This window comes from Stegastes partitus, unplaced genomic scaffold (genome assembly GCF_000690725.1).
Source record: "Stegastes partitus isolate 25-593 unplaced genomic scaffold, Stegastes_partitus-1.0.2 Scaffold648, whole genome shotgun sequence".
Classification (NCBI taxonomy): domain Eukaryota; kingdom Metazoa; phylum Chordata; class Actinopteri; family Pomacentridae; genus Stegastes; species Stegastes partitus.
In genome coordinates this window covers 26,717-52,542 of record NW_007578379.1, presented here as the reverse complement: position 1 = coordinate 52,542, position 25,826 = coordinate 26,717, and the positions used below count along the sequence as shown (strand labels likewise).

Below are 25,826 nucleotides of genomic sequence, written 5' to 3'. Positions count from 1 at the left end.
GCTGAGCCGGTCTGGGCTCAGGACTGTTCCCATTCGGCCCTCGTGGCCCTGCCTCTGCATGCGGGGGTCATGGCTGGAGGCCGGCAACGCGCCGCCCTTGAACCCTGTCCCTGCGTTAGATCGCCACGTCTTCATGCTCTGTGTAGGTGTTGATTTGTGTGGCTTCGTTGTGTAGTTGTGTGACGTGACGCAGGGCCGGTGTACGTCTCAACAACGCTGCAGGCGTTTGTTTCTTGGATATGCTAAAACAAACATTTTTCAAGTGAGAAATTCACAATTTGGTGTCCGAGACCCCCTCACGCTGAAATAATCCAAAAGCTGAGACCTTTTTTTGTTTTTTAAAGATTTAAAAAATAGCTTCTTTATCCTAACTTTCTCATCGTGCTTGCTTGCGGTTTTCAGCAGGTTCAGCTTTAACTTCACACTTTTCCGCAATAATGGCCCACACACTGCTTTTTTTTTCTTCCTTTAAATATAATAGCAGATAAGAACAGTGTCTGGTAATTATTTACCGCTATGCTACTGTAGGTTTCACTCCCAATCTCCTTTTCTAAGTGTTACTTTTACAGTTTCACAGTTGGTATGTGCTCAGAATCCAGCGCTAACCTGCTCCTGTATATTTATCTATATTTAATATGGCAAACCAGCTGCAATGTTTTTGCTTGCAACACTGACAACTGCTTTTAAAAAGAAAATTAAAACCAGATGAGTAAATGTGAATAATCACGTTGGTGCTTGGTTCAGCACCAGCATCAGGCCAGAGAGAGAGAGAATCAGAAAGCGCCTCTGGTCAGGATTTCAGAACATGTCAATATTGATGAACATGAGTTGCCGTCTCTTGAGCAATTCAGCTGAATTTGATTTGAGGCTGTAGTAGTACTTTTTTTCCCAGAGATTTCTACCATTTTTTTTTTTCTCCACAAGTGTTGGTGAGGGATCGTGCACCTCTACTTTGGAGGCAGGCTGCCAATTATAACTGAGAGTTGCATCACTTTTCCCAGTATTATTCTGACATGCTCTGGCTGGCTTTGGGTGCTCTCAACCCTTCCCCGCTGTAGCTCTGCACCACCGGGACAACTTTCATCCGACGGGGTCCGCCTCTACGTGGATGTACAGCTTTTTGTTTTTGTGTTAATCTACAGCTGACATGTTGGAAAGACTGCAGAGCAACACAGGCCGACACGTGATGGAAATTAAACGTGCAAAAGTGCTTTCACATCAGCAAAATTAAGCTTTTTTTTTTTTTTATTCCCCAAGAACTCAGTTGTCAGATTGCGGTACGTCACAGCGGCGAGATCTGCCACGTTGGAGAAGTATTTAGGGCACAGCTGCATATGAAAATGTTTAAGCAACGTTTGCACCCCGAATAAAGAGGGCCTAGACTTAATTTTTGTATGTTTTTCGTGCCAGTGTGTGCGTGCATGCTAGTCACATCTGTGCTCCTCAGCTCGGGGTATTTTGAACCGTTACTTGTGGGCTTTTAGTTTTCAAGGACAGGTTGTGCATGTCAGCGTGCGCACTCCGGAGTTCTCTCTTCCACTCTCGCAGCTTGTCACGCATACTTGGTCAATTTAATCCTCCGAGGAGCCGGTAGCAGAGATTCGTGCCTCCTCCTCCTCCTCCTCCTCCTCGCTTTAAGTGCTCAGTGTCACATCAGTACGCGCTGATCTCGCTTTTTGGCTTCAGGTTCGACTTAAAGAAGCCGGTCGGACGTGCAAATTGGCTGAATTTGAAAAACGTCAAAGCGTCGTTCTGCTGCTTTTTTTTCCCCCCCTCGCTGGCGTTGGAAAAGGCCCATACAGTGAAGTTACAGGAAGGAAAAGATAAACCGCAGTACGTGTCGTTGTTTAGCGTTCAATTAAGGGCTGTTAATTGACACTGAAGTGGCTTTTCAGAGTAAGATAGCGCGTGTGACGTAACAGTTGGGCCCTTAGTGGGAGGCTGCGTTCGTCATAAAGCGTAAACAGGATCAGCTGTTCACGTTTTAGGGTTCATCTGTGACTTGTTTTGTGTTTAAAGTGGCAGAAATTTGAGCAAAAATTTAAAAAAAGCTTGTCTCAAGTTGTGTAACAGTGCAAATTCTCTTTACAGTGATGAATTAATCAGTCTTTTCTCATTCTAAGTCGTCTTTTTGTTTAGTTTCTTTACTTTTACCCAACATATATATTAAAGTATAGTTTTTTTTAATGTGTGTTTTGTGGTGTGCAAACACTCCAGTCTCCCTTGAGGGCTTCAACACGGTAACCTGTAAAGTTGGAAGCACAAAATTCATCCTCCGAGAATAACCCAAATGATTAATCAATCATAAAAATAGCTTCGGACTCGCGTTCTCTCCGATTAGCCGCTCGACTGGTTCTGTTCCGCGGCGCGCCACCGGGGTCGCCATCGATTCCGTATCGGCCCAGGTTTTTCGGCTGTACCTTCGGTGGAGCTCGATCAGCTGTGAAATCTCGCTTCCAGACGCCCACTCGGAGTCACTTTTCCATGTAATTAATTAGCGCGATCGGCGAGTTGCTAGAACAGAGCCAGCAGCACCGGCTTCGGAGGTTGAGGGACGACAACGTGGCTCAGACGCAAAACAAAAAAGTACGTGAAGGGACCGACGTGAAGCAGAGCCGAGACTCCAGCGTCCCTCTCTTTACATATAGCGACAGTTTTTCCCTCGTAGCAACACTTTGCTTTTCCTTCTGCCCCCTTGCGAGCAGGCAGTGGGATCTGAAAGTACAAATAACTGAACGCGCTGCGCTTTAATGAGTCCTAAAAGGCGGCCGTGCTCAGTGGGGTAAAAGTGTGGAGGTGGATGGGTTTATCTTAGCAGTGATGGGAAAACAAAAAAAAAAGAACCTCGTGGTCTTTATCTGGGCCTGGTTTCTGATGAAAACTGTGAGGGGAAGGGCCTCTGGGGGAACAAGATGCTCTGCACTCAAATGCCTGCACTAAGAGGAGGCTGCTGGCTGGCTGCACACACTGAAAGCCTTGGATTCCTCTTTTTTTTTTTGGGAAAGAGGCATCTTGCCAAGATCCCCCTTCCAAGTGTTTATCTAATGAAATATTTCTGCCTTGTGGCGCTATCTCAAGTGGGACAATAGCCAGTGTTGGTGCTTTGTACGTGGAATGAAAGGTGAAGCACATGAAATGGAGATTGAAGCGAGTCAATTTCTTGAACGGCAATATGTTCTCCGGTGGCCTGATTCTTTTCTCTCCGCGCTGCTGCTGCTCGTGGAGCAGATCGCTGCGTGGAATCGCAATGTTTTTGGCGAATGAAAGGCTTTGGCTGAATATCACTTGTGTGTGTGTGTTTTTTTTAAATAAATGCCCATCCTTGTGGCCTTTTGTGTCGTGTGTTAACAAAAAAAGTTTTCCAGTCCCCCAACCGGTTTCGCTTTGAGACAAACAGCAGATGGAAAGAGCAGCGGGTGGCGGTTCGAGTTGACCTGTGAAGTTCAAAACCTTTTCGCCAGAAAGCTCACAGCGTCGGCTCGGCTCGGCGGGATTAGGACCGTTTTTAATCAGTTAAAGTTGGAAAATGGAGCTGCTGCTGCAAGTAGTTTTTCTTTAACTTCATCAAATCAAATGTTTTTTTTGTCCCTCCTCGGTGGGATTGCTGCGTCATGACGTGAGCAGCTTTTTTTTTTTGCAGGTTAGAAAATGGCGGCCGCAGCAGCAAAAGCATGACTCGCTCAAACTCTGCAGCAACAACGCACAAGAAAATACACAACGTCCGTTTGCAGCTGAATTCCCCATAAAGCTGCAATCGGTTATTTTCGTGCTCACAAGTATGAACTAGTCAGACTAACCAGGCTGCTGCTGTGCAACTAAAATCACAAGTTTATACCCAGAATACACGACTCAGCTGCTTCGTAGTGACTTCAGGTACATTTACATATAATTTGATGCTATTACTGACATAAACAAGCAGTTACAGGGAAGGATTTGTGTTTATTTAAGAATGTACGCGTCTAACTGTATGAAGAGGTTTTGATCGAAGCTCCTTCGATGTTGCATCACTGACTTGAACAACAAGCCGTCTTTCTGCATGTAAAGGTTTGTTTACATTTCACACAATGCTGCACTGCACAAAGACGTGCATGCTACCCGTCAGAATGAATTTACCTTAAAAGAAATGGTCTTTTTTTGAAGGATAATTAGTTGGATTAATTGATGAAAGACTGGTAGTTTGTGACTGCTTTTCTTAGATGAGTGATAATGTGGAAGTAAGTCAATTAACTTCAGGACTTGTGGATTAAGTTAAGACTTTTAATCAGTTGTAGGTGTTGCAATTTACATATTTTATCCATTTAAGATGATGCCATGTTGGTCTTTTGTCTGATATCTACCATAATAATAACAGTGGAAGTCAATCCAGAGCTTGTGAAACCTTTATCACATGTAAGCTGCTGTTTTCTGGAGTAGAATACAATTTTAAGGAACTGTTATGAACCCTGGATGAGCCGCAGACACCTGTGTACATCCTGGCCTTCACCTCACCTGTCCTTACCTGTCGTACGAGAACAAGCCTCACTGCTGCTAACAAGACTCTCAATATGGAGCCATTTTTCTTTTTAAATTCAACACCCCGGGTTGTGAGTCTTCCCCTGGACAATATGGATAAATGCTCGTGTTGTGTAATTAGTTTCTCCATCCAGGTAAAGGAGAATCGATTTAAAGGCCTTTTTGGAGATAAAATAACCCGTTTTTTGACTCGTCAGCAGGTGGAATCCCTGCCAAATGCGTACCACGTTGCAAAAAACAATATTCAACATCCAGTGCGTCCCATAAAAGTGTCCTGCTTGTGTATTTGCAGCATGATGGTTTATTTTAAACGGTACCTCTTGCATGCGTCGTGTTGTTTCATGAACTCTTCTTCTCCTGCCTTGTAGTGTTTCTCTAAAAAACACATGCACATAAATTAGCCAATTGTCAGCCAACAGCTAACAGGAAGCAGACCGAGCACGCCACAGCTAAAGCTGCTAATTGCTCGCATGCGTCAGGAGGATGTTGGCAGCTCGTTTTGAGTATTTGAAAAGGTGAAAACTACACGGATGTTTGTGTTTAGAGGGGCGTCTGCAGGGTCAAGAATCCCGTTTCTGTTATTCCTGAATGTAAAGACGAGGGGTTTTGCTGCTGGGAAAAGATTCTGCCCGTCCTCCTGTCGTTCCTTCACGTCACTTTCGCTCCGCCGAGGGTTTTGTTTTTTTTCTTCTTCTTCCAGCGAGTAAAGTGTATCTGTGGTAATGGGTCATGTGGGCAAAGAAGCTGTTTGCTGTACGGGCCGTGTTTTCTATTTTTTGCTCGGGTTATGTAGTCGGTGGGTTTGACCTTGGTTTAGGGACGTGCCGGCGAATCGGGATGACTCACGTATTTTTTTCACTTGTGCAGCGCGAGGTTGGCTTCTGCAGTTTGTGTTTGGAGCGCATTCAGACGCCTGGGAGAGGGAAAAAATGAAAATAAATTACAGTAAGGAATGGGTTTATGTCGTAAATTAGCGAAGTAAACTAAAATGTTGTGCAGTCACGGAAGAAACGAGATGAAAACAAAGTGACGGCAGAAGCAAGAAGTGCAATAATTACAGAAAATTAAAGCTAAATAAGACTAGAATATAAAAGTTTAGAGTAATGCTGCAGTAAACAGACGTAGTGTCACACTTTAAACTGAAATATTGCACCTGGAGAAGTTAAACTTTCTGAGCTACGACCCCCAAGATAACACAAGTTTGTGTTTGTGTTTGAATTTTGAATCTATCACGAGTAAAAACTTTATTATTGCGTTAAAAATGAATGTGTTAACGCCACAGATTACTCTCTTTACATTGTTAATCTTCTTTTGAATGAATTGAATTTATTTCAAACAAATGAAAGAGGGTGAAAAAAATATAAAAACAAAAAGTAATTTTAAAAAGAGCAAAAAAGAACAATAACATTGCATAATCAAATCATAATATTGTCAAAAAGGAGTGGGAACAAGTGTACGCTTTTAATTTTGACAGCCCTAATACACATTTATTTGACAAATGTAGGCTTTATTTTTATTTATTTTTTTGTTTTACAATCGTCTGGCGACCCCCTGAAATTATCTCGGGACCCTTGTGAGGGTCCCGACCCCCAGTTTGAGAACCACTGCTCTAACTGATAACACAAACTGTTGACAAAAGTAGTATTCTAGGTGGGTACGCCACTTAAATCGTTTTTTTTTAAAAATTCCTTAAAATGTCTGAAATAAAAACGGATGCACATGAAGCTCACGGCCTCTTAAAACAGCTTCCAAGTCAAAACATTTAAGAACATCAGTCCGTAGCCACACAAACATCCAGAAACTCCAGGATGAACTCGTTTAAATCTACAGCTGACTCAACCACCACGTTTGAAGACCAATAACGGATAAATCTTCTGCCTCGATGTCACGACGGCCTGAACGTAAACCCACATTTCCACCACGTTCGAGCTTAATTCTGCAGGACGAGAGCTCCACATCTCCACAGATGAACGAGCGCCGTTAATGTTAACGTTGTGATGTTTAGTCGAGCCCCGATCAGTCACAGCACACCTCCAGTTTTTCACAGTTGGACAAGCCGAGGTCGTGATTGTTTTCTAATGGAGAGTTCTTCCAGCTGTTTTGATCTGACTGACACCGAGCTGTTTGTGCCTCGTATCAGCATCAGCAGTTTGTGATTTAGTGGTGTTCTTGCTGGATTCAGGGTTGGTTTTTTTTCTCCTCCAAAAAATAAAAAATAAAAAAAGTCCCCAGTGACAGAATTAGAGACTTTTTTTGGGTACACTTAAACTGGGTTCCCTTGAGGAGGGTGGTTAATGTTTCTCAAAGCGTTAGATTTAGTGTGTGTGGAGACCCATGCGTGAACTGTAAAACAGCCTCTACAATCAATTACTGACCTCTGTTGTTCATCTGGGCAGCCGCTTCTCTGTAGTTTGGGTTCTAACGGAGCAAAAATCCTCCAAAATCCAAACCTAATTCAACCATTATCCTTAATAAGCTCAGTTTGTTTGGATCTTGACGTCTGATAACTGCACTGTAACCACAGCTTTAAGCATTAAAGGAATATTTTAATGCATATTGATACGATATAATGCTGCATAATGTAAAACTAGCTGATCTGACACTGTTCACTTTTAATTTTTTCCACTTTTAAGTCAAGTTACTTCATTAAAATGAGCCAAAATCCTCCAAAAGCCCAGTTTGTTTGCATCTTTATGTCTAATAACTCCACTGTACATACAGTTTTAAGCATTAGAAGCATAATTTGATGCATATAAATACGATAAAATGCTGCATAATGTAAAACTAGCTGGTCTGATACCGTTCACTTTTAATTTTTTACACTTTTAAGTCATCATTTCATTAAAATGAGCCAAAATCCAAACCAAATTCAACCATTTTCCTCCAAAAATCCCCGTCTGTTTGCATCTTTGTCTAACAACTCCAGTGTACCTACAGTTTTAAGTATTAGAGGAATATTTTGATGCATCTTAATGCATTTAAATGGTGCATAATGTAAAACTAGCTGGTCTCTTACTGTTTGCTTTACATTTTTACACTTTAAAGTCAAGTTACTTCATTAAAAGGAGCAAAAATCCAACCTAAATTCAGCCATTTTCCTCCAAAAAGCCCAGTTTGTTTGCATCTTTATGTCTAATGACTGCACTGTACCAACAGTTTTAAGCATTAGAGGCATATTTTAATGCATATTGGTAAAACTAGCTGGTCTGTTAATGTTCACTTTTAATTTTTTTACACTTTAAAGTTGAATTATTTCATTGAAATGCAAATTGTTGTGGGAGATCTTCTCAAAGCAGGGCATGGGGGAAAAGAAAATTAACTCAAGATTTAAGTTGTTGTTGGTTTAAAAATCCATAAAATAACAGAAGCAATGCATAAAAGCTGCAGTATTCATGCTAATTGATGTGTATTTATTTGTATATAAGAGCACGTAAATGTGTGTTTTGCACAATCAAAATGGCGTCGGAGTTCATATCTTCACCAGGATTTGTGAAATAGTACGAAAATTATAATGTTATGCTCCAATGTGTACACCCCTCTCTCTAGGGTGAAAACATGCACATCGACTTTTTTTAAAGATGCTCTCCTGTAAGAAGTATTGATCGGATTGATCGGGTTTCCACCTGCCCATCTGACAGCTGCGATGCTGTTTTCGCTGCTCGAGTGGAGAAAATCAATCGGCGTTTTAGTTATGGCAGGTTGACATTTTCACTGAAAGGAATCGACAAACGGGGCGACTAAATTATCAGTCGTCCGTGCAGAACTTGGTCGAAACTGTTTGGGGGAAAAACTGGGTTTAACTTTACAAACGCGTGATGCAGATGTTGAGCTGAATGCAGCTTTGTGTTTTTGCTGGAAAATTAGCTAGCAGAGGCGGTAAAGCAGGCATGGCTGCTGTAAAATCTACTTTTTAAAACACTAGAATCCTTTTTAAGTACGTTTTCTGTAAACCCAGATGTTTAATCGACAGGTTTGATCAATCACTTTGATGGTTAGCTCGGAGCTCGTAATGTTCTCACAAATGTTGTTTACTGGTTTTGCGGTGGTGTTTGTTGGCGGTTTTGCATCCACCATTGGTTTTCCAAAGCATCCTGAAGCATGAGCTGGACGTGAGGAGGTTTGAGCTTTGGGGTTTCTTCGTGGTTGCGGCCTGGTTTCGTCTCTTTTTGCTGAACTGTGTGAAACATTTCCACCCGTTTAAAACAACACATGTAGCCTCCTTGTCTCCCTTCCCCTCCCCCTCATCTTCCCACCTACAATGACATGTGATCATCTCTGACTGTTTTTGGTTTTGTTCTTGTTGATCTAACATGAAGTACTTTTTTTTTTTTTCTTCTTGTGTGTGTCCACATTTTCAGACGGCAACTCCAAACTAACATGGCAGTCAGACTGTGCGATGTGGCTTCTCTGCTTAGAAGTGGTTCGTGGGCGCCTGAGCCTTGGACTGGGGTCTGTGGCACTTTTTTTGCTTTTTAAAAAAACGAAATAAATTACTGATTGTTGTCTCAGGCCATACCAATGACGCTAGCTCGACGTCCAATTCCAATCTTGTCAAATTGGGGAATCCGGGCACTTTTCTTTTTGGGTGTTGTGTTATGAAAAGGTGTTAACGTCTGACTGTATTGGTATGGTCTAAACCTGTCTGCCTCTGTCTGCTCTCATGTGATTTATTTCCTAAGAACAACGTGGTGAATCTGTTAATCAAGGATGACTCTTCATGCATTAACCCGATTATTTGCTGGCCGCCCGTTGTCCGACGCTAGCTGGCTGCGGGTTCGGTGCTGCTCGCCAATGCGTCTAAACACGCCGCGTCTTATCATCTTTATCAGTTGTTGAGCCTCTGACAGGTTAACAGCTCGTCACGCGCGTCTTTTTCGTTGCTTTTCCAACTTTTTGCTAACCTAGCGCTTGACATTCGGCCAAAAAAATTGCACTTTGCGGACGAATTTCGGCTTCTAGCGAGTTTTAAGAAGCAGTTTTTTTTCCCCTGCTTGCTTGTCTGATGTTTTGTTCGGCTGCAAAACAAATAAAACACCAGTTCCAATGTGTGAAGAGCGTCCTTTCTTAACTGTTTCTGTTGGGTTTTTATATTTTCTTCTGATTTGCATGTGGTTTTGACTTTGATTTTTCTCCTTTTTTTTTTTTTTTCTTCCCCCTCTTGTCTCTTTAGCAGGTAATTGCTGCCATGGAAACACAGCTGTCCAACGGGCCGACGTGCAACAACACGAGCAACGGCCCCTCCACAATCTCAAACAACTGCTCCTCGCCCGTAGAGTCGGGGAGCATAGAGGACAGTAAAACTAACTTGATAGTCAACTATCTGCCTCAGAACATGACCCAGGAGGAGCTCAAGAGCTTGTTCGGGAGCATCGGGGAGATCGAGTCCTGTAAACTAGTTCGAGACAAAATAACAGGTAAAAAATAAACTAATTTAATCGGCTGATGCTGGCGTTTAAATGTTAATAATGTACACAGGATGCGAGTGCCGGGGCCTTTGCAGCACCATTGTCCACGAGCTTCTCTGCTGCTGCTGCTGCTGCTGCTGTGTGATTTCTTCTCTTGAAAATCCAATGAAGGACCTTTTAGCCTCAATAAATGCAGAGGCAGTCATTTTGAAAGCCATCCAATCTTTCTACATCTCATTACGGAGGATAGCCGGAGCAGCCTCGGTGCAGCCACCGCTATTAATTGCTCTATATGTGTGCATATACATATATATATGTGGGTTTTTATGTAATAGGGAAATGGCATTTTCAAAAAACCAACTGGGGACGCTCGCTTCTTTACATCTGGGTAGGCAGAGGACTTGCAAATGATTTTATTTTATTTTTTTTAATGGGAGGACTGCAGCTGGCAGAGGAGCACTCTGACATGGTCGCTGACATGAGCAGGTAGATAATGGCCGAGGCTGCTGCAGTTTCACTACTTGCTGTTTTTTTTTTTGGTCAAGGTTACCCAGACCTTCCTCCGTCAGCTTTCCCATAACAGTCCGGTGCTCGAGCAGGTCCTTCTGCTGCGATCAAGCCGGCGGACGCTGCTTTTACTTTATAGATTATCTTTATTCCGCGACTCCGAGGCGCTTCATTAAATTAACATGCGCGCCGAGCGGCCACATCTGGCGCTGAAATATTCATAACGTTAAATATTTCACGGCGCGGCTGACCAGTTATCCGCTGGTCTAGTTACCAAAAAAAAAAAAGCTTTAAAAGTGTGTGTGTGTCCTGTCTTGTTTTTACAAGTACAGTTGGCTCCAGGCTTTCTCTAGAAGATATTTCAATAATTGTAGGTACACGACTTGAGATGTTTCGTGCTTTCTCTGGAAGCAAACCGCTGAATTTGTTCACAGTGTGCAGCCACGCGTGTGACATGTGATTGTTAGCGTGTGAAGCGTTTTGGAAATCGAGCCTCAACAAGACTCGATGGGTTCCATATTTAGCCGAGCAAGTGTGAACGTGGCACTCGGAGTAGAGGGGGGGGGATTGGACGAGTTGTTCTGAAACGCTCTCGAGGTCCTAAAAGCGACACTCCCCTTCGCCTCTTTTGATTCAGCAAATCATACATCTGAGCCTCTCTTTTTTTTGTGTGTGTGTGTGGTTTGAGCGAGAAAACACTTAAGGCCTCCGATGACTCAGATTTACAGACTTGGAAATCAGCTTTGATCTCCGGGCTGACCTGTGAGCAAAATAAAGAAAAGCAGTAATTGACGAACAAGATCTCACGACTGCGCGGCTCTATAGCGACGGCCGATGTGAAGTTTAGAGCAGAAAAGAGGAGCGCTCGACCTCGTGAACGTCCTTGAATGTAAATCCAAGTTGCTGCTAAGTTGTTTTTCAGGGCTATAGAAGCGTAAATGTCACGTATATGTTGAGCGTTTCTGAGTCTCTTAGTTGGACTGAACCAGCAGCTGGTTTCTGACCCCGACGGCGTGACGTTAAAACACATCTTTTGGTGCGTCTTGAGCTCGCTTCGTCGACTTTCTGGGGCTGTGGAACCAGATTTTTATTGGACTCGTGTTCGGTTTACACCCAGCTTCGTGCTACAGGTTGTCATGTTGATGCTAGCTGCTAGCTTTACAGAAGCTACCACGTTTGAGATGCTGATTTCAAAGCGACTAGCTATTAGCTTCGGGAAAAAAGTTGCATCTTGTTAATTTATAGCTCAAAATAGATAAAGATCCGCTTTGCTTCGAAGCCTTTCGCGCTGAATCGGATTAGGGGCGACAGTTGCGGCAGCATCTTTAGCGAAACAAAGTGTCTCGATGAGGTCTGCCGCGGCAAACTCCAGAAGCTCTCGGCGTCAACGGCTATTTGATTTTCAGTAATTATTTTTTATTTCTGTCGAAGGAATACAAACGCGGCCAGCTGGAAAGGGTGAGTCTGTTAGCTCTCCAGCTGGCAGAACATACTTGTCAAAGAGGACACTCGAAGGAAGGCGCGTTTCTATTTAGGTAAACGCGAAAAAGAAAAGAAAGAAAAAAACGTGTACAAACAGGCCCCGGCTCGAACCGATCCCAGCTCGGCGGAGGGGCATCGATCGAGGTTCTGCCGTCGCGGGAATTTCCGAGCCGTCGCAAGCTGCAGATTAATAATGGATCCGTGGTCAGCTCGGCGCCTCTCAGCAGCGTGCTGTCGTACGTTTAGAAGTCAAAGTAGGGTTTTTGAAGCTAGTCTTGAATTGGGGTGGGAAAAATTAGGCCCCCTTAATGTTATTCAAAGCCTTCAAGTCATTTCTCGGGAATGCTGCTCTGATTTCAGCTCCACATTAAAAAAAAGAACCCCTATCCCCTCCAGACTGTGTTGCTTTTGTCTCTCCCTCGGCCCTGTGGCGATGGATTTAAGCCAGCCTACATCTGTGTGCTGGTGCTACATCAGATGTTAAGTAATCACCAGAGAGATGCACGCTTCCTCTTTGCTTTAAACGTTCGACGCTTTGGCTGCAGCAGAAACAGCTTAGTCTTTGTGTCGCTTTTTTCTTCCTCCCACTATGGGCAGCGCTGGCGAGCAGCTGGAGCTCCGATGGCGGCGAGCGTTTGGGGCGGATGCTCCGTAGGAAGGAAGGAAGGCTTAGCGTGTGCGGCGGTCGTTTCTGCCCTCCAGGCTTAAGCGAAAGTGTCACTCCGCCGGCTTTGTTTCAAAAGGTTCTGCCTGACACGCGAGGTGAAATTAAGTTTATGAACTTCGCTTGATCACGGCGCGGTGACTCATGTGAGACGGATGAAGCCGGTATGGATGCATACGGGGAGTTGGGCTGCACAGAACAGATAACTTAATAGCAGCGCTGCGAGCGTCTCTTTGTGTTTCATCTTCCGCTATACGTGTATGTACAGAGTGAAGCAGAACGCAGGCGTCTGTGCGCGCCATGTGTCGGCGTCACGCTTCTGCACTTTCGTACAGAAGAGAAACGACAGAAATGCATCAACGTGAAGCCGTTTTTTTAATAAAATAATTATTAAGACGAGTGATCAATCAGTGCAATTTCAGCTCGAGAACTGTACAAATTAACGCTGCGTTTCCGCCCATCTGGCGAGAAAAAAGGAGCTTTAACGGCGTCACTGATAAACGCACTTATTATTTAACAGCAGCACCCTATGTGATATACCAGCCACAACGTAGTATTTTTAGATTTTCAAGATGCGCGCGCTACCTGTTTTAATTAATTTCCGACTTCTATCGTGTGATTGATTAATTAAAAAGACATAATTACAGCCGGAGTGCAGAAACGGAGGCGATTGTTTTATTTTTTAATTACGTTTTTAATCAAATATTTTCATTATTTTGACATCGGAGTCGCACTACTTACAGAGATGAGGTAGAAAGCGTGCCGGGGGGTCGGTTTGACTCGGTGGAGTCGCAATTCAACACGTGTAGAGCAGCTACATGTGACTCCTGGTGTTGATTTATTGTTTGACTTTCTTTGGGGGGTCATTAAAACACCTAAAAGCAGCACAAATGTTTGGCATTTCCTCGACGTGCGCGCGTGAATCAAAAACCTGGACATTTTTGGTGCGAGTCGACGTGTCGTGCAGCAAATCGCAGCGTCTGCCCGGCTCCGCAGGCTAACCCCGCTAGCGCGCCGCCGCCTGCGAACAGCAACTGGTGCGCTGCCAAGAGACGTGCTGTGGACGGAGCTTGCGCATTGCGGGAGAGCAAAGACACAAATAGATCGCTCTGACAGTCGTTTTGTTGGATCGCGTCCCAAGCGGAGGAAGTCTCACGCAGAGTTTTGCGATCGTTATTAATTTCCAGGACTAAACCTCGTTCCCATATGTTTGCGACTCTTTTTTTAACTCTTGTGTCCAGTTAAATGCCATTTTTTCCCAATCTGAAGAACGAAGCAGCAGATAAACAACGCTGATGAAGTGATGAAACAAACAACAACAATAAAAAAAAACAAAACGCGGGTTAATCACAGCCGCCGCAGACTAAAGGTTACTTCATCTAATCTTAAATAAACTTTTCAAATAAAAACCGCACGTCGCCTCTGCGCGTGCAAAGCTGTGTTTAATATGCTGCAGCTGCTTGAGCTGCCGGTGAACTTGACCGGCAGTGGAATTGCGGAGAAACCCGGCAGTGTGGGTGGAGGAAATTGAATTGCCTCTGTGCACATAAAGAGTGGGTGTCAATCTATTGTACATTTTAGAGATAAACTGCGGAGGGGAGGAGGAGGAGGGAGGCAACGCGCCGAGCCTCGGCTACTTCACTGTGTCACAGACGAGTCGGTGTGAAAGCAGAGCGATCGCTTGTCGTTTTTAATTTAAAACATGTTTGTCAAAGAGCTGGTTTGAGGTTTTTTTTTTTTTTATTAACCGTACGCCGACGAATGGATGTTTGCTGAAAATTGACTCGTGACCTGCGTGCTCCGCCGGATAAGAAATAAAAGGCTGCTAATCTGTGTGCATTCATAAAAGGCTGTCAGTATTAAATCGTCACATTTTCGGCTGATGATGATGATGATAACTGTTGGGTTTTTTGTGTTTGTGTGATTGCAGGGCAGAGCCTAGGCTACGGATTTGTGAATTACGTGGACCCGAAGGACGCAGAGAAAGCTATCAACACCCTAAACGGCTTGAGACTTCAGACCAAAACCATCAAGGTAAGATCCGCTCGTAACTCAAAAAAAAAAAAAAAAGAGAACAGATCCAACCTGTGCCTGAGCTGTCGAGGTTGGAGTATAATGAGGTTGGAGCAGCGTGGGGCGGAAAGGGAGCCTATTGTTAATCTGGGCACAGGCGGCTTTGCTCGGGCCTCAAGTAGAGCAGAACTGTTTCTATGGTTGCATGATGTGCTGTAGCGCTGCCGTATGCCTTTACAGGGAGGTGGCTGCCATTAGCATTCATCAGGCGGTGTAGCACTCGATGTGCTGCTGCTGGAGAAACTCATTTGCTTCATATAGTGCTGAAGGATTTGTGGACGGACGGTGGAGCCAGATTATGAGATGCGATTTTTTATTTTCCTTGCGAGGAGCGAGCCTTCTCCTGTCAGGGTGTTGGGGAGAAAATGTCTGCAGGCAAAAAAAAATACAAGAGTCATGTCTGAATGGTGGCGAATTTGTAAGCTGTACACCTGATTATTTTGTTTTGACGTCTAAATGTTGTGCAGGTGGAGGAGCCTCTGAAATTAGAACATGGTGGATAGAAACACCTTCAGCGTGTACGTTGCACATGTACGCTTCAAATAAAGTGTGACAGCGCAATACAATAAGGTTTTATTCATCCTACTGTGGGGCAGTGTAAACATTTAGGAAGTATCTGTAGAAAAATGGAAGATAACCCAAATTCCTCCGAATGTGGAAGTACAAGTGTCGCACAGAAGTCGGCGTGAGCTATTCGACAGAATACCATGAGTTTTCCTCCAATTTGATGAGCAAAAACATTTGAGTAAATGAACCCTCAGCTGACAAAACTGATAAAAAACGGTTTTATTACAGAGTTGAGGCACTCGTTGCTCACATTTATGAATTCAAAACGAGCTAAATATGACTTGAGGAGAGAGTGAGCGGCGGTACAAAATAAGATGCACTCATGAGTTGGATTTTACAGGAAGATTTAGCAGCTTTTTACCAGTTTTTGTCAGAAAACTCCCCAAGATTAGTTATCTAATCCTCAGATTGTTTGCTATAAAGCTTCACTCGCTACCATGCTAGCCGCTAATGCAGCTAAACAGCCCAGAGAGCTGCTCAGCCTGACTGTAGACGGCAAAACTGACAATAAATACGTCCGGTAAAGACGCCCAGCTCTACAGTAGATAGATTCAGACTCGGTTTGAGCTAGTTTTTTAGCATCTTGTGTAAACGTAGACAAGAGTTGAGTCAACTGTTGGATGCCAAAGATGTTGTATTTATAGTTTGTTTCAGTGCCAAAAATCCTCTGTGCAGGTAAAAGCTCCAGAGAAAGCTGTGATTTAAACCTATTTTTGGAAGATTAAAGAGTGTTTCCATCCAGTGAAGGACCTTTTAAACAACTCCGACACTCATCCAAAACGGCTGTGGTGGCGTTCAGGCGGCTGATGGTCAGAGTTTAGGCGGCGTCTTATCGGATAAACGTCGGCGTGACTGAAAACGGACGTCGAGGAAAAATGAATCTGACTGCTCAGGGGTGTAATGATGTATTGATCCGACCTGCTGGATGATTCTTTTGGTCTGTTTTCTATTACTGGTCCGTGTTTATGGATGGACGGTTATTCGTGCTGCACGTTTGAGGACGCTGAGTGAGTTTTAAGAGGCCGCCTGGTGTTTTTCAGGATGTGTCGTTGGGTTCGTTTTTAACTCATAACGATCTAGACGGGCCGGATTCTGCTGCTGGTTTTGTCAGAAGAATAGTTTTTGTTCTTAAGTTTGCACCGAGAGAGAAAAATGTGGCGACAATACGAGCCAAGGAACAGCAATCTGGTAAAGTAGAGGTTTAGGTTTTTGGGTTTTTTGTTTTGTCGCCATTTTCTCATCCCAACAAAAAGCAAACCTGTCAGCCTCTTGACAGACGAGTGCGGTTTCCCCCTGAAGGTGAAAGCGGAAGCACATTTTGGTTTCTTGCTCTGAGCAGATGCAGCAGCTGTGGCGTCGCTTCGCAGTCTGTGTTGATGAGCAGCAAACAGCCACCAGTGACTTGCAGAGATGTTTGCAGTAGCAGACTGTGTCTGTGTGCGTCGGCCACGACTCCACTAATCTTAATTCTTACCAGGAACTCCATTAGCTCGTTTTCTCCAGAACCTCGCCTTTGTTTTTTTCCTTCTTCTTCTCTCTCTGTCTCTTATCTGCACATAATGAAGTCCCACAGCTTTGGGAAAAACAAGACGTTTTGCTCAAGTTGGTGCTTTTTAAAGTTTGCTGGACGGGTTTTGCTTTGTGTCGTTGCAAATCTGTGCAGATGTTTGCGTGAATCTTTACGTTGCTGCGACAAAAGCACAAGTTTATGACAATAGATGGATGTTTTATGTGTCCCCTTTGGGAAATTTAAAGTTTGAATTTATTCACACGTGTTAAATTTGAGAAGACTACGGAAATTAATGTACAAAAGAACATAAAATTAATGTGCAAATTGTGCTGGTTGAAGTAAGAAGGTGCAGAAAGTGTTGGTTTTTACAATAAAAGGTGTAGGTGCAGTGTGAAAATAGAAATAAAAAGCATGTAAACATAAATATTTGTTGCATTTTGTCCAAGCACAGTCATAAGAATTTGAAATGCACATTTGAGAAAAACAAGGAAATTAATGTACAAAATAACATGCAAATCGTGCTGGTTGAAGCAATAAGGTGCAGAAATTGTTGGTATTTACAGTAAAGGTGCCAAATTTGCAGGTATTTACAATAAAAAACACGGATTTAAAAGTGTAAGTGCAGTGCCAAAATAGAAAGATTTAACTTTTAGTCTGGAGATAGTCATAGGACTTTGAAATGCACGTTACATTTGAGAAAAATAAGGAAATTAATCAACAAATTAACATGTAGTTAACATGCAAATTGTGCTGGTTGAAGAAATAAGGTGCAAATATTGTTGGTTTTTACAATAAATGTGCAAAATTGTTGGTGTTTGCAATAAAAAGGAGGATTGAAAAAGTGTAGGTACAGTGCTATATTCTAAATAATAGACATATAAATATAAATATTTGCTGCATTTAGTCTGAAAATAGTCATAGGAATTAAAAATTATGTTTAAGAAAAATACGGAAACTGATGGACAAATTAACATCTAGTTAACATATAAATCGTACTGGTTGAAGCAATAAGATGCAAATATTGGTGTTGTTTACAATAAAGAGTATTGAAAGTAAGTACAAAAATTAGCGTTTACACCTAAATATTTGATCCATTTAGTCCAAACTTAGTCATAAAAGGAACGTTACATTTAAGAAAATTAACAACAAGAGACAAGAGAACATGCAAATCGTGCTGGTTGAAGCAATAAGGTGCAAAAATAGTTGGTATTTACAGTAAAGGTGCAAAATGACTGGTGTTCACAATAAAATGAAGGATGAACAAGTATATGTACAGTTCAAAAATAGAAATAATAAACATGTAAGCATAAATATTTGCTGCATTTAGTCCGAACATAGTCACAAGACTTTTAAAAGGAACGTTTGAGAAAAACAAGGAAATTAATGTGCAAATAACATGCAATTAAAATGCAAATTGTGCTGTTTGAAGCGATAAGGTGCAAGAATTGTTGTTTACAACAGAGTATTAAAAGTAAGTACAAAAATAATCATATAAACATAAATATGTGCTGCTTTTAGTCAGAAATCAAAGTGCAAAATAACACAACTATTTATTTACCTTTATTTAATCAGGAAGTCCCATTGAGATCAGAAATCTCTTTTCCAAGAGAGACCTGGCCGAGGTAGCAGCCGCACAAAGTCAACAAACGGATATAAAACAGACACATGATGCACAAATTAACAAGCAAATGGTTGAAGAGATACGATACAAAACTGGTTGGTATTTACGATAAAGGTGCAAATGTTGGTGTTGTTTAGCATAAATGGTATTAAAACTAAGTACAAAAATAAGCAGATAAGCATAAATATTTAGTCCAAACATGGTCACAAGAATCTGAAAAGCACAATAAACAATCCTGTCTGTAAATAACGGCGTCATAATTTCTGTTCTGCTTCGAGTCCACTTGCATACGAGTTGGTGTTTTCATCCTGGGCTATATTTGGGTCACAGCATCCTTGTGTTAGCAAACCTTTAGCAGCAAAAGGTGATGTCATGCGATTTTAAAAAAACCCTCCTCTGATGTCTCCACAGGTTTCCTACGCGCGTCCAAGCTCCGCCTCCATCAGAGATGCAAATTTGTACGTCAGCGGCTTGCCAAAAACCATGACTCAGAAGGAACTGGAGCAGCTCTTCTCTCAGTATGGACGCATCATTACCTCACGCATCCTGGTGGACCAGGTGACCGGTGAGTCCTCCCTCCTCCTTTCTCTTCCTGTTTTCATCCCCGAACAAAAAAAAAAAACGACACAGCCGGGCCTGAGACATACATCAGAGGAGGCGGCGCGAGGCTCCCAAAAAAACACAATTTTCCACTCGAGGTGTTCATAAATATGCATCGATGGAATATGAAAATGGGTGTAAAGTTTCTTTTATGATTTCCTTTTCCACCCCCCTCCAATCTGCCTTACAGTCTCCTGCTATTTCCCCTCCATCCCAGAGGTATACATGCCTGTTTTATGGCAAGAAATGAAATGCGTTTACAGCAGTTAGACTCTCGGCTGCTACGTGGAGGCAGAACACTAATAAACAGAATCTTTCACCCAGACGTTTCCCAGCGGTTCTGCCCGTATAGCATTCCAACCGGCAGTCTTTTTTAACTCGCGTGCGGAGAATTCCCGTTGTTTAGGTTAATGGAGCAGTCTGTAATCAAGTCTGTAGGTAGGAAAAACCCAAAGCCAGGATCTGCTCCGTCTTACTCGAGAATTAAAGTGTGCAGGGGGGCGCATTGCGAGGGAAAAGCAAATGTCAAAATGTGCAGCGAAGGAGTTGAGGCGACATGGGAGGCTGGACCACTTTTCTGACTTGGCAAAGACACTGAAGCTCAAGGCTCATTGGCAGGCAGCAGGAAGGAACGGGACCAAGACAGAAATGACTTGCACGGATCGTCCCGAGAGGGCAGCGAGAGGTGGATAAAGCCGCAGGAGTGATGTTTAAATACGAGTGGAAGGGAGGTGTTGTTCAATACAACAGCTAGCTGCACTAGCATTAGCTTACTGGCTGTAAAAGCTAGCAGTCAAAGTTGCTATAAAGCTACGAATTGTTCCACCTGTCGGGGACGATCTCCGCTCTTCCTTCTCCCTGCTGCCTGCCGACGAACGGTGATGGGAAAGCTTTGCATCGTAACACTGATCTGCTTGTTCCATGTCTCTGCTCCTGATGTTTTGTGATTCTGCTTCTGGACTGTTTCAGACTCAATGTCAAGACTTTAACGTGTGAAAATGACTTATTTGAAGTGTTTGTGGTCAGATTTGGTGTTGAAAACTTTGCTGTGTTGCACGAATAAATGTCTAAATGGTGTTGCATCCTCGCATACGGTGTCATGTGTTGGGAAAAATGTGGACGAATCAAGTTTTTGATCGTCCTGTCAGAAATCAACTGATATTTGGGGTGTTGTTGTGCAGATGCTGATTATTTGTAATCAAGAAAGGTCTGAAACTGATTTGTGGAATCAATGTTTAAACAATTTTAAAGTTTTAGCAGCATGTGACAGCAGGAATATGTAAACGATAAATCGGATTACATTAGGACTTATCATCTGAGATTTGTTTGATTCTATCTGCTGTTTTTCCTCTGTTGTCTTCATCTTCCACTGCTCTGTTACTTTCATTGTTGCCCATGAAGGTCCACTTTTTTGTTGTCCAGACTCTGTTCTAGCGTAATCTGTGGCTGCTGTTTAGCTTAGCCGCTAGCCGTCAGCCACCGTTTGAGTAGCTAGCTTCCTGGTTTGAGTTTCCTGTTCAGTCTTTGCAGTCTCAGAGTAGCTACAGACGAAAGGAGGTGACTTAAACCTGAAGTTGTACAGTTGATTTATTAATTATTGGTTAGTTAATCGAGAGAATGACACGCTAATCCGTCGGGACGATAACGCCGTCAGGGGAAGCTCGACGCGTAACTAGTTTCATGTCCTCCCGGCAGGCGTTTCCAGAGGAGTCGGCTTCATCCGCTTCGACCGGCGAGTCGAGGCCGAGGAGGCCATCAAGGGCCTGAACTGTCAGAAGCCGCCCGGCGCCACCGAACCCATCACGGTGAAGTTCGCCAACAACCCGAGCCAGAAGACCAGCCAGGCGCTGCTGTCCCAGCTGTATCAGTCTCCCAATCGAAGGTACCCAGGACCCCTCGCACAGCAGGCACAGCGCTTCAGGTAAAAGGGGCACGCCAAAAAAAAAAAAAAAGTCTGAGCCGAGTTAATGCTGCTAGTGAAGTGGATTCTGTTGACCCTCTGAGGCTTTGCTTTATGACATTTTTTTGGGGGGTGGAATTAGCATTTAAATTGTCTCACAGCGGTGTTGTGGAAAATATTCTGTGTTGGAGCTCGTCGATACTCTGGACAGAATAATTCATCCCCTCCATACTCACAGTAACTTTGCAGACGTAGGCCGACGACGCCATCGGGCTTGAGCACATTTTGACAAACATGAGAGCGAGATGAGTAGTTTGACAGTAAAAAAGTGCACATCAATCCAAAGTAAAGACCTCATCTGAATTAGCGACAAAGCGAAAATCCCGCATAAACGACCCTTTTTCTGTGCGGGCCGAGCGTCTCCTCCCGGCTGAGCTGTGCTGGATGCTGGAGCTCGGTCGGCAGGTTAATAAGGACATAATGGTCTCGGCGTTCGCTTGAGTGGAACAGCCGACTTTAGTCACGGTATCGCCGCGATTACTCATCTCTGTCATCCTGTCAAAATGCATCAGCCTCCTGGGAAAGGTTTACTTGAGTTGAAATTAATGCGCGTGTGCTGGTGTTTCTGTTTTGTTTGTTTCCGAAGGTTGGACAATCTGCTGAACATGGCCTACGGAGTCAAAAGGTAAACTACTTTTTTTTATTTCTCAATTGATCAGACATGATTTTTTTTTCTTGCTATATGAGCACTTGGCACTATTTTAAAGGTAGTTAACGCTGCATTAAAGCCACCATGAACGCTTCCCTGTGCAGACGAAATGCATAATTCAGTGACTCGAGTGAATCAGGCTGTTTGTCTTAACAGCGAGCGATGATGTAAATATTTAGCATTTGCGGGCGACGCGGAACGGCCGGCTTGTTTATGGTACGAGCTGGGAGAGCGACGGTGCGAGAACATCGCGGTCCTCGCTGCAGGATTCACACCGCTGCGCTGCCGGAGCCCGTCGATGCTGGATGCTCAGGGCCGACACGTGTGAAGTAAAAATACACAGTTTATATACGTGTGCAGGGATAAAGGTTGTTAATAAATAATCTAGTAGCCAGTAAGACAGAAGATAAAGTATATGCATGTCTGGAAATGTACAGTAAATTAGCTGCAGTACCTGGTTGCGCCACCAGGTGGAGCCTCTTACTGTTTACACGTAGTGGGAGTTAATCCAGCAACAAGCACCACGACAAAGTCTCGTTTAATGACGTCTGGCTAATACTCGTGATTTAAAGATGACCTGTAGTAATTAAAACTTCAAGTTTACGGTGAATGTCAAGTGTCTCGGATTAAAAATATGGACGAATATTTTACTGAATGGATACCGATCAACAAGTAAATGTTTAAATTTGTGTTTGTAATCAGAGCAAAGAGCAAAAGGTGACAGTCAAGCATTTCATTATGTCAGAAACAAAGGATAAAGGTGCAAAATGTGATGAATTATGTTGTTGATTTATGCCAAAAATATTAAAGACAAGAACTTCACTGACGCCGGTCAGCTTGTGTGTGATGTTGGGCGATCGCATGATCCTGGTTTTCAAACACGCTAATCTTTAAGTCTTGGACTAGAGCTCACGTAAACGAGACTAATCCATGAAGACTGTGTTCCTGCGGCTGATTGGTTCGTGATTTTGTGACTAAAGGTACATTTTTGTGATTAAACACGACTTAATCCGCACCTAGAATCTACTAAAGTCGATTACAGGTGAATAAAAAATGTTTGGAATCTCTTATCAGAAGTGATTCTACCTTTTTTAAACTGATAAGTTGCTCTTTTACTTTTGTTTAATGAGCTTTTAACCTGCTTGACGCTTGCGGGATTCAAACTTTCAACCCTTTTACGCCACGTGCACCTTTAACCACTGATGCCTGAATATTTAACGTTCGTTGCAAAAACGCTTTCGAGCTCGATGTTTTCCCACCGAGTCCTGCACCTTTCCTGCGAGTCGAACCCAGACGAGTGCAGCCGAACTCGATTCTCCGCCGCCACGTTGAGGCGCTTTAATGTGGATGTAACGTCACAACGCGTCTAGATTAAAGTCCGCGCCGCTTGTCTACATAACAAAAGGACAGGATTCTTACAATCTTGCTCGCGATTGCACAAAATTGCATACTTGTGTTCCGAACTCCCGTACCCGGCACCTTGATCTATTATGGACAGCGCCGTCCTGTCTTAAACTTTGTTGCGTCAGGCGTCTTTCAGGATTCGCCGGGACACCAGTTTGTCTCAGCTGAGCCTCGTAAGAACGTCTTCCTCGGCTATGATTGAAGTCCGGTTCCCTGAGAGCTCAAAGAGCAACAATAGGCCGGCGATTCCTCCTCGGCCCGGCTCGCCGGCTGACGTCTCCGTTGCCAAATCTCTCGGTGGGCCTTTGATGCTGGGAGCACACCTGTCACAGTGGATGTTCCCTGAGAGGCCAACTGGAGCAGCTAATCTCATGTGACACCTGCTGCAATTATTCATAGGCTTTCCGTGCACTTTGAATTTTGTTTCTTTTAAAACTGCAAAAAAAAAAAAAAACACACATTCACCGAAAAAGGCCGAGGCTTCTCCGTGGCTCTGTGGGCGCCGGCTCTGACATTAATGTGCTGTTTATTTCCAATCAAATGCAGCAAATTCCCCGATTTATATTAAAAACAGCAAGTTATTCACACAGCGCGTCGTGTTTACAGCGTTCACGACTTTATTGCTTTTTCCGTATTTCCATTTTTTACATCATACTTTCTTTTTATCGAACGGGAGAGTTCACTTTTTTTGTAATTATCTTCATGTCACTCAATAAAAAGAGAAATAGCCGGTTGTGTCTGGTTACAGGTGTGTTCATGTAAAATCAGACCTGATGGGTTTTAAGTATTCGATCCATTTAGTTCACATACGATAAAACTTTGCTTGTTTATGTGATGGAGTCATTTCTCATCATTAGCACTCCAGTTTTTAAACATTTCGTCGCCCCAAATGCATAATTTCATCTTTAAAATCGATATTTAAACCAAATATATCAATTTTCTGCTAATGGATCCATTCCTAATTATTTCTACTGAGCTGACAATCCCAGAAATTTTGATTTTTGAGTTTTAAAGTTGAAAAAGAAGCTAACAAATGGTCATCTCTAGATTATATAAGTGATCAGTCTAAGATGAGCTTTTGAGCTGTAGCTTCCTGCCCAGCTTCAAAAAATAACCTAAAAATATCAGTTTAATTGTCAAATTACTCATAAAGAAGCATTTTTTAAACAAGCTTTGGCGTTAAATGGTGTTTATTTCCCATTAAAAGCTGCAGTTTTTTAATTTTTCTGCTGGATTAACCTGAAAGAGCAGCTAAGAAGTGGTTCTATGAGATAAGAAATGGTGCGTTTATGATAATGTCGACCTCGAAGATGCAAAATTAAACGACAGTTCAGCGGTTTTTGGCTGTTTAACCCACTGCCCAGCTGGAAAAACAGACATAAACCAATCTGATCATTTAATTTCTGACAAAGAATGAGGTTTTTTTTTTTTTACCTGCTCTGACATTCATAGTGTTTATACCTTCCTGCTTTTGATTTAAACTAAAAAAGCTGCTTATGGGTGTTGGTTTTATCTGTAAATAACCTGCATGAGATGAGAAACGGTGCCTTTATGTGAACTTGTTGTGACGGCTGAGCCTTTTTGACAGTTCTAACCCAAAGCTCAGCTAAAAAACAAACATAAACCTGCAAAAAACATTAATTTGACCGTCTGGTTTCTTATAAAGAAACACTTTTTCACATGCGCTGGTGTTTATTTCCCTTTACTATTGGCTAGTGTTGGATTTCTGTGCTGCTGTCATTCATTAAGCTAAGAAACGGTTGTAATAGTTGTAGATAACATGAGTAATGGTGTGTATATGTTAGCTTGTAGATGCATAATCTGAGCGATAGTTGATCTTTTTTGACATTTATAACCTAAAGCCGAGCCAAAAACAGACATAAACCAATGAAGAAAACATCAATTTGACCATCTGGTTTCTTATAAAGAACAGTTTTCCAAGTTCTCCGGTGTTTAAATGGTGTTGATGTCCCGTTATTCGGTGCCACCGTTTGATTTCAGTGCCTCTGTCTTTGTTAAACTCTGATGAAAGCAGCTCAGAAGTGCTTGTTTTGTCTCCAAATAACCTGCGTGAGACGAGTAATGGGAACGTGTCGGCCTTGTCGACGCTTCTCTGACTTCACAACTCGCTGCCCTGCTGGAGAACAGAACCGTTTCTTAGGCTGCGTGAGTGCAGCCGGTGGATCAGGATGAAAGCGTGGACGATCCCCGTAGAGTCTGCTGTTGTTCTTGTTGGCACCGTCTCTCGTCCTGTGCTCACTTTGTGCTTCTTTCTTGTGTCTTTGCAGCCGGTTCTCCCCCATGGCCATCGACGGGGTGACCAGCCTGGCCGGCATCAACATCCCCGGACACGCCGGCACCGGCTGGTGCATCTTCGTCTACAACCTGGCCCCGGACGCCGACGAGAGCATCCTGTGGCAGATGTTCGGGCCGTTCGGCGCCGTCACAAACGTCAAGGTCATCCGCGACTTCAACACAAACAAGTGCAAAGGATTCGGTTTTGTCACCATGACTAATTACGACGAGGCGGCCGTGGCCATCGCCAGCTTGAACGGATACCGCCTCGGGGACAGAGTTCTGCAAGTGTCGTTCAAGACCAACAAAACGCACAAAGCCTAACGCCCCGCCCACGTCGTTTCTAGAAAACTCACCGGAAAAAAACGGAGGCAGGAAATGGAAGCGTGTCGACCGTAACTTTCTACATTAGTAAAAAAGAAAAGGAAAAAAACAAAAACAAACAACGGCTTTGTAAATCGGTGTTGCGAAGAAAAACGATATTTAGCGTCCAACAATGTGATTTCTTTATTTTGTTTTTCCTTCTTCTTCTTCTTCTTCTTTCATTGCTGAATCTTCTTAATATACTTTAAAACAG

General features: G+C 43.1%; 1 protein-coding gene across 2 annotated transcripts in view; it reads left to right on the top strand.

The window, feature by feature from the left end:
• Positions 1 to 25,573, top strand: part of elavl2 (ELAV like neuron-specific RNA binding protein 2) — a 28,327-nt gene extending 2,754 nt beyond the window's left edge. The window contains exons 2-8 of one of the 2 annotated variants that reach the window (XM_008289965.1): positions 8,871 to 8,961; positions 9,683 to 9,926; positions 14,501 to 14,604; positions 18,753 to 18,906; positions 20,637 to 20,862; positions 21,488 to 21,526; positions 25,243 to 25,573. In XM_008289965.1, coding sequence (XP_008288187.1) covers positions 8,890 to 8,961; positions 9,683 to 9,926; positions 14,501 to 14,604; positions 18,753 to 18,906; positions 20,637 to 20,862; positions 21,488 to 21,526; positions 25,243 to 25,573 — 1,170 coding nt within the window. In that variant the 5' untranslated portion in view covers positions 8,871 to 8,889. Of the gene's footprint in view, positions 1 to 8,870; positions 8,962 to 9,682; positions 9,927 to 14,500; positions 14,605 to 18,752; positions 18,908 to 20,628; positions 20,863 to 21,487; positions 21,527 to 25,242 lie in introns of both variants that reach the window. The other variant, XM_008289964.1, reaches the window with a different exon arrangement.
• The last annotated feature ends 253 nt before the right edge of the window (positions 25,574 to 25,826 follow it).